Genomic DNA, 9,480 nt, shown 5'->3' with positions numbered 1-9,480 from the left:
AATTTTTTTCAAGCGAATATATATTTCCAATTTTGTTATTGAGCCCTCCTCTTTCAAAACCTTAGACCCCCACCAACCAGCCTAGCACAACTGGCAATTGCTCAACCCAAAAACTTAACAAAAACAAAACTTTAAAAAGAATTAAAAAAAAACCTGTCAGCCTAATAGTTACAAACTAAACTAAAAAAGAAAAGAAAAAAAAAGTAGATGATTGCATTGCAGTATAATGTATTAAGAAACAATAATATTTTGTGTCTTTTGTCTTTGTTGATCTTTTCATAAATGATTGTTGTAGGCTCACGATTTGCGTTAAACCGCAGTTAAGTTGGGTTCGCACGTAAATGGGCCCATACAATATCATTTGTAGAGAGTGGGATCGAAAGGCTAAGTCATGTTTTACCCGGCTGTGTTTCTGTTAAGATATTTATGCATGGTTCCAATATATTTGCCTCTGAGGCCCTTTTCCCTTTCAGTGGGACTGGAGGAGCCTCCCTTTTAGGTTACATATTTTTTCTTTTATACTCGCATGCGTTCAATTTCCTTCGTCCACGTGTAGGGTCGACCCCTTCTGAGACTGATACTTGTCCCATCAGTCTCAGACCTAAGTCATTGAGAGTTGTTGATAAAGTTAATGGATAAGGCTCTGTTAGGCGCAGAGATATGCATGGGGAAGGTGGCAAAGGAAGCCTCTCTTAGATATTTTAGATTTCCCCTTCAAGCACGCCCCTTTACCTTTCTGCCCTTTTTCTTGGGTCAGCCGAGGACTGCACTGTCCTCGGCTGCTTCTCCGGGCCAATTGGGCCACACTATTCTTGAACTCTGGCCATGACCTTTTTAGGCTTGGGCCTTTGGACCCTTCATCAGCAAACGGGCCTGGCCCGTCGATTATTGGACCCCACAATAGCCCCTCAAAACCCTGCTGTCCGGCCTCTTGGTCGGAGAGGGGGGTTTTGGTAACTCCGAGCCTTCATTACTGCTCATTTAATTCGGCCCTTGATCAACGTTGGCGACTCTTCACCTCCCCGAGGAACGCGCCGGTTTACAAGATGTTTCCCTCGGTTTACGCGTGATGCGCTTATACCGTTTGGTTATCCGTAGCACGCCTTTAATTTCTTCCTTTTACGAGACCTCCCAAATCTTACGGTTACTGATAACGTAGGGGAATGAAATGGATGCGCATTTATTCGCAGATTTCCTTGGGGATCAGAACGTGTTACGTGCCCCTGTCTTACTCCCTTATATAAAGAGAGAAAACCAGAGGTGATTCTTTCATATCTGAATCCCTTAGGCCCTTCTTATAGTTCACTTCTTCCATCTGGTTACTCCTAATCCAATAATACATCCACCATAGTAGTCGGCCATGGATGAATCCTTCCTTTTCCAGAAACGCCATGCCCTAACAAAACTTGAGATGGCTCGGTCAGGGCAAGGATGGCGGAGACTCAAGATTTGTCTCCCCATTCTTTTAGCCAAAATCCGAAGCAGGGACTCGTCACACCTTACTTCCGGTGTGACTGAGTCGAAAACCTCCCTTGTCATCTCCATCCGCTCTCTCATGAGCATACCTAATATGGCTCCCCTTCTCCCTCTTTTGCTCCTTTTACTTTCTTTTCATTGCTTCCCTCTTCTTCTCCTCCTTCCTACTCATGTCCTCCATCTTCTTTTTCCCTTGCTTTCTTCAGTGACAAGAGCTTGCTGAAGTGCTTCCATGTGTTCCAATTCTTCTTCCTTCTCCTTCTTCTCTGTAAAAGGTTCTTATTCTGATATGAGCAGTACTGAGGCAAAGATTTCAGAGAGATTTTGAAGGCGATTTCAGAAGACACCTGGCGGTTTACTTATCTGTATTACGGATGTTATTACTGCTTCGGCAGTTCATTTTTGTATAGGCTTGTGTAAGCCCTTCCTTGTACGTTGTAATAATAATTTTTTATATCAATAAAAGTTACTGTTATTCTTATTTCGCATGTTCTGTTTATATGTTTTTAATAAATTTGCAAGTTCTGCTCGGCACAGTAGTATAGCATTTGAACCAATGACAACTAAGGCCAAAATACTTGCTAATAAAAAGACGCCATAATAACTTTAACAAAATTATTATTCGACATAACAATCCGACCAGTGAGGAACGAGACTTACCTTAATATTAGTCGCGATGGGGACTGAGTGCTTGATAAGGTGTAAGAAGTGATTATCCGAGGACATGTCACCCTTTCAATGAGCAATTTCCTTAGGCTAACGATCATCGGTTCGTTATGCCATATTCTTAACACACTGGCCTTAACCTTTCCCAGTATTTAAGCCGAGAAACTTTTCCATCCGAGTAGTTGATTTATCAGTAGGCCTGAGTCCGAGGACTTCGCACAGCCAGGGCTTTGTTTGGGAGTTATACTTTTTCTTTAAGGTGCTCGGTTTCCCCATAGGCTTGAGTCCGAGGGCCATGCAAGTCCTAGGTTCTGTCCAAGACTTATAAGATATCTTTTTCGTACTTGGTTTTCCCATAGGCTTGAGTCTGAGGACCATGCAAGTCCTAGGTTCTGTCCAAAACTCTGAGTTCAGATTCTCCCTTTCATAAGGCATTTCCCAAGGCGTCGAGCAGGGGTTGTCCTCGGCCAAGGCCATTGCTCGGCGGGGGCCACAGTACCTGGGCCCTCAAGCGAAGCGGGCCCGGGGCCACGAATCCACTTAGCCCATAAATTAAGAGATATTTTGCAACTTCTGGCCACGTGGTGCTCTCTGATGGCACAGTGACCGAGGTGCGCCTTTACGAGGCTCTTTAATCTTGTGGTTGCAGTTGATGTTGGAAGTTGAGCCAGAACTGTTTTGTCTGTAGCGTTTCTTGGGACGCCGCATGAGTTGACTGCTATCACCTTGTCTTTTCAAATAAATGGGAGGGAGAGAAAGTTGCTTTATATACGCACAAATCCTTCAGATTTTCTCCCACATCACAGCTTCCATATCCGGAGCTCTCCTCCCTTAGCATAACATGTTTAAGGCAAGGGTTGGGAAGACAGAACTTTCTCCGCCGCAGATGCACCCTGCCTTCATGAGACTCAGAATAGTACGGTATGGGCGCAGGAAACTTAAGTTCAGGAGAATATTTCATTTCGACCGAGGGGGAAAGGAGTCTTCCCCTCTTTTAGTCAAAATCCGAAGCAGGTTCTGTCGATGCCAGAATTTTGGTGTGGCAGAAGAAAGATTTTCCTCCATCAGCGCCTCTACTTTGCGGCAGGCGTATATTTAGAGAAAGCCCCTCAACCTCCCACTCCCTGCACCTTTCTTTCAACGGTGTCAGGTTCAAGTTGGGTTTCTTTGGCTGTTTGAGTTGTGGGCATGTGAAAGCATTGAGGAAGAACAAGGTCTGGGGGCTGTAGCCAACCTCTCCTCCGACCTACTCCCTCAGCTTCATTTTATTCTCTTGTATCTTCCTTTCTTTTCGGTTATGTAATGATCTTTGGCACAAACTGACTCTAGCTTTTCGTTGTACACTGTACTATCTCATTGCTTTAGTAAAAAATGGCGATTTCTTTACTTGTTCTGAATGCTGTTCCTTTGATAAAACTACTTTGTGAGTTGGTGTGCTCCATGTGTGTGTTTCTCCTCGGCAGTATTTAGAGCAAGAACTCTTGAAACACGATCCAACGAATTCTAATCTATCGACGCTATCAGGCAGGATAATAATAACTCATAGTAAGTTAAACTTAGGAAACTAACCGAGATAACAATTGAACGTTCCATAGTAAGCACGAGAATATTGTATGAGGACGATAAATTCGAAATAACTCATCCGAGGGAGTGACCGAGCACTGCATGACTTCAGTTATGCTTTTGGAAACATGTTACTCCATTCCATACTGGTCCCTCTAGTGTTGAGGATCCAAGGGCAAACTAGAGAATCCAGGTAACACAGCTTTTCCTTTTAAGTAGTTGGTTTCCCCAGAGGCTTGGGTCCGAGGACCATGCAAGGCCTTGGTTCTGTCCAAAACTTGTATGCTCTTTTTAAGTAGTTGGTTTCCCCAGAGGCTTGGGTCCGAGGACCATGCAAGGCCTTGGTTCTGTCCAAAACTTGTACGCTCTTTTTAAGTAGTTGGTTTCCCCAGAGGCTTGGGTCCGAGGACCATGCAAGGCCTTGGTTCTGTCCAAAACTTGTACGCTCTTTTTAAGTAGTTGGTTTCCCCAGAGGCTTGGGTCCGAGGACCATGCAAGGCCTTGGTTCTGTCCAAAACTTGTATGCTCTTTTTAAGTAGTTGGTTTCCCCAGAGGCTTGGGTCCGAGGACCATGCAAGGCCTTGGTTCTGTCCAAAACTTGTATGCTCTTTTTAAGTAGTTGGTTTCCCCAGAGGCTTGGGTCCGAGGACCATGCAAGGCCTTGGTTCTGTCCAAAACTTGTATTCTCTTTTTAAGTAGTTGGTTTCCCCAGAGGCTTGGGTCCGAGGACCATGCAAGGCCTTGGTTCTGTCCAAAACTTGTATGCTCTTTTTAAGTAGTTGGTTTCCCCAGAGGCTTGGGTCCGAGGACCATGCAAGGCCTTGGTTCTGTCCAAAACTTATATGCTCTTTTTAAGTAGTTGGTTTCCCCAGAGGCTTGGGTCCGAGGACCATGCAAGGCCTTGGTTCTGTCCTAAACTTGTATGCTCTTTTTAAGTAGTTGGTTTCCCCAGAGGCTTGGGTCCGAGGACCATGCAAGGCCTTGGTTCTGTCCAAAACTTGTATGCTCTTTTTAAGTAGTTGGTTTCCCCAGAGGCTTGGGTCCGAGGACCATGCAAGGCCTTGGTTCTGTCCAAAACTTGTATGCTCTTTTTAAGTAGTTGGTTTCCCCAGAGGCTTGGGTCCGAGGACCATGCAAGGCCTTGGTTCTGTCCAAAACTTGTATGCTCTTTTTAAGTAGTTGGTTTCCCCAGAGGCTTGGGTCCGAGGACCATGCAAGGCCTTGGTTCTGTCCAAAACTTATATGCTCTTTTTAAGTAGTTGGTTTCCCCAGAGGCTTGGGTCCGAGGACCATGCAAGGCCTTGGTTCTGTCCAAAACTTGTATTCTTCCTTCTTTGCTTATCTTCCGAAGGTTTAGCTCCTTGAATAAAGTGGAGGAAGCTGGCCTGATGTTTGAAGCCCCTAGGCTTGCCCATGTCATTGACACCGTGGAACGTAGCCCCTAGTGGGAGCCTATGTTGGAATAGCAACAATGTGTCGCCGGTGATACCGGCATCCTCATAGTCCCTTGTTCGATAGAAGCTCAACCTCGCCACCGCTCGAGCTAACACGCAAGCCTTCCCACAGACGGCGCCAATTGTAGGCTCACGATTTGCGTTAAACCGCAGTTAAGTTGGGTTCGCACGTAAATGGGCCCATACAATATCATTTGTAGAGAGTGGGATCGAAAGGCTAAGTCATGTTTTACCCGGCTGTGTTTCTGTTAAGATATTTATGCATGGTTCCAATATATTTGCCTCTGAGGCCCTTTTCCCTTTCAGTGGGACTGGAGGAGCCTCCCTTTTAGGTTACATATTTTTTCTTTTATACTCGCATGCGTTCAATTTCCTTCGTCCACGTGTAGGGTCGACCCCTTCTGAGACTGATACTTGTCCCATCAGTCTCAGACCTAAGTCATTGAGAGTTGTTGATAAAGTTAATGGATAAGGCTCTGTTAGGCGCAGAGATATGCATGGGGAAGGTGGCAAAGGAAGCCTCTCTTAGATATTTTAGATTTCCCCTTCAAGCACGCCCCTTTACCTTTCTGCCCTTTTTCTTGGGTCAGCCGAGGACTGCACTGTCCTCGGCTGCTTCTCCGGGCCAATTGGGCCACACTATTCTTGAACTCTGGCCATGACCTTTTTAGGCTTGGGCCTTTGGACCCTTCATCAGCAAACGGGCCTGGCCCGTCGATTATTGGACCCCACAATTGTATTGTAATGTATTGAGAAACAATAGTATTTTGTGTTTTTTATTTTATCTTAGTTAATAGTTTATTAATAATATATAAATATTTATATGAATTTTTTTTTTTTTTTTTACTCCGCCCCTTAACTTAAAATCTAGAGTCCGTCCCTGATCACAACCACTGTCGTCGGCCTGCTTTCAACCTACCTCAATTGACTTAGTTTTTCTGCGCAATATGCAACAACTTTTAAACCAGTAAGTTTTAGTAACACTCTAAATAGCTAGGTTAAGTTTACTTAACAGTGGTGCACTTATCGATCCACATGCACTAGTATTATATGTTGGCCCTATGGAGTAGATTGTAGAGGCATCTCGATGCTACCACGTTTCAAAAGCTCAATGCTTTGGACTGGCTTGGTCGTCCATACAAAGGAGTCCTCATACTTCCAAGTGGGGTAAGAATGTAATTAAGATCACAAAATTTTGGGGCATACTTTGAATTAATGCACCAAAAGAATACAAAAATTGATGCCACCCGTTCGTGTCTCTCGAAATTTCTAAATTAATCCCAAATCTTCCATGATCATTGATAGAGGTGAATCAAAAAGATAAAAGTAAATTACAATTTTCTATCCATCACGTTTGCGCAAAAGATATTAGAAATTGTCAATAACTTTATAGTGCAATGATATTGCTCATTTATGAGTGGAGCTAAGTTCAAATCCCCACTCTTACATTATTGTAATTATCAAATAAAAAAAATTAAAAATAGAACTTGAGAAAGTATTATTTAATTAGGGAAGAATTCTACAGTACACATTTTTTATATAACATGCTTTACTAATTTTTATCTTATTTAATATATATTTTATGATAATAGATGAACAATTAATATATATATATATATATATATATAGAATGATCCTTAATTAAAATAGGTAGTTGGAGTTTGTGATTAGGAAAATGACCCCTATACACATACTAACACAGACAAACTTACACACATGTGTGTATTAAACTGAAAATCGTAAAGTCACAATTTCAATTTATAACACACGTGTTTAAGTTTTCGTGCATGATAAACACACCCCTTGTGACTAAGGATCTATTATTCAAATGCTTTCATGTACTCATTTTGTAACAGTACTTAATTAAAGGGTACAAAAGATATGTTACACTTTACAAACTTTTTTTTTTTGAAATAGATGTTGTGCTTATGGTTAGGGTTAAGAGTACTTGAAGACAATGTTGAAATTAAGTTTTTTATTATAATCGATCAATATTTTTTTGGGTAGTTGCACATGACTTTAAAAAAGTAATTGTTTTTATTGCTTTCCAATTCAGTTAGATTTATAAAATTTCTCACTAATTAACAAAAGTATAAATAGTGAATATTCTACTAGTAATTAGTAAAGTTAAATAGATAACAGTGTCATACGGTTTGGCTACTGAATGTGGCAGTGTTAATAATTTGGAGGCAGGCGTGACTAGCCAAAAGGGACGTTTCATGGTAAGTTGTAACACTCACTCACGTGCGCTGGTCGGCCAAATTTAACCTGAAGTTCAGTCCGACCATATCGTTTTCTAACTTTCTTGGTTTTAAATGTTAGCAAGCATAGCAACCGCATCTCTGAGTCTTATCTCTGACCCTACTAAGCACTATATATTCTACAACCTGACGTGCTAAAAAGAGCAACAAACATTGATACCAAAAAAAGCATAAAAAAGTCATGGATAAGCTCAGAACCAGTAGTAGCAATAAGAAAAAGAATGGCATTGTCAAGCTCAAGATTGTGCTTGAAAAACTCCAAAAGAGTCTTTTATTGGGTAGGAAATCGAATTCCTATCGTGACGAGTATGAAGATGTTAGTGACACATCTTCTGTGCCAGAAGACGTAAAGGAAGGACATTTTTCTGTGATTGCTGTGAATGGAGACGAACCTAAAAGATTTGTGGTTCCCTTAAGCTATTTGACACACCCTACGTTTCTAAGGCTGTTGGAGCAGGCAGCTGAGGAGTATGGTTTTGATCATGAGGGTGCACTAAAAATACCTTGCCGCCCAAGTGAGCTTGAGAGAATATTGGCTGAGCAATGGCAAGAGGAGGGAGACTCAGATCATGCTGGGGTTAATTGGGGTTCTTGTAAAAGTAACATGGTGCAAAGCTATTGAAGAAAGAGCATAACAAGCTACTTTCATAGCTTAATCTTTGTTTATGTATGCATTTATTTATTTTCATGTGTATTGCAGAAACTGCAATGCAATAAAATTTGTAGTTCAATCTCTATCATACATTGTTTTACCATGTTGCAGTTATTTTTTCTTATAAAATTAATAATTAGGAGTAGAGAGATTTGAATTCCAGACTTCTCTATTAAAAATACAGGGATAATTGGGCTATAAGACTCCTAACAATACAATCATTTTTAAGTTGGGATTTGAATTAATATACTCACTTGGGTAGAAATTGAAATGAGGAAGTCATGAATCTTGCAATATATGATATTTATGTAATTTATTAACTCAAATATAAGAGCGATATCAGAAGTACTATAAAATTTTATTATCTATAGACTTTCCAAACCAATATGTCAACTTTTAAACACAATACAAAAAATTGTGGTTATTCTAAGCTGAATTTCAAATTGATATATATGCTCACTTAGGTAAGAATTAAGACACGAGGATATCATGAGTCCTTGCATTCTACTATGATTACACACTTTGCTATCTCATATATAAAAAAGATGTTAGGGATAATAGAAATTTTACTAAATAGACAAGTGTTTATAAGTTTATTATTTAATTGTGATGAAATGTTTGGGTCGGTTCATATGTGCAAGAAAGTTTTTCTCATTGAAGGATGTTGACCTAATGAAAATGAAGAAATTTTTTTTCAAAACGTGGGATGATTTTAGGGGGGAGGAATGATATGTGCAAGTTCAGATAAACATTTTTTCTACCCTTCTAGATTATATTAGAGCATAGAGTTTGCAATATTGTGATTTTTATTAAGTTATTTGCATAGGAATTGAGATAAATAGCTACAATAAATAATTGAAAATGTTTAACTTTTAATTGAGCTCATAATTAATGTTTTGTCACAAAATTTTTTGGGACTTAACAATTTTGTATGATGTATATAATTGAGAGATTAAACTCTATTCTATATTTAAACTCTCAATTAGAATCTTGTCACATCATATTTTCTTTAAATGATAGAATAAATGGTTTTATATACAAATGCAATCATAATAAATATATATTAATAATTAACATAAATATATATTTAATAGTTCCATTTAAAAACATAGTCATAATAAATATCTATTAGTAACGACCATTATTATTAAATTTATATTTAATATTTCATACACAAACATAATAAAAAAAATGTGTATTAATAACTATCATAATTTTTAAATTTCATATTATATACAAAATAAAAGAGAAAAGATAGTTTTTTTTAAAAATAAAATATAAAATCATATCTTATTAAACTTTCATGTGCATTGCACATGTTGCTGACTAATTAATATTTATTCCCATCAAGTAGGATTAACTTAAATACAATTAATTGATCAAGTACGTGTAGTTGCCGAGCCATATG

At 39.6% G+C, this 9,480-nt stretch overlaps 1 protein-coding gene across 1 annotated transcript; it reads left to right on the top strand.

Annotated features, from left to right (window-relative positions):
- The first annotated feature begins 7,559 nt into the window (after nt 1-7,559).
- On the top strand, nt 7,560-8,175 carry LOC126713734 (auxin-responsive protein SAUR50). Its single transcript, XM_050413582.1, has one exon. It carries the CDS (start codon nt 7,602-7,604, stop codon nt 8,040-8,042), a length of 441 nt encoding a protein of 146 aa, XP_050269539.1. The 5' UTR covers nt 7,560-7,601; the 3' UTR covers nt 8,043-8,175.
- The last annotated feature ends 1,305 nt before the right edge of the window (nt 8,176-9,480 follow it).

This window comes from Quercus robur, chromosome 1, assembly GCF_932294415.1.
Source record: "Quercus robur chromosome 1, dhQueRobu3.1, whole genome shotgun sequence".
Taxonomy (NCBI): Eukaryota; Viridiplantae; Streptophyta; class Magnoliopsida; order Fagales; family Fagaceae; genus Quercus; species Quercus robur.
This window is presented reverse-complemented; position numbering and strand designations above follow the sequence as displayed.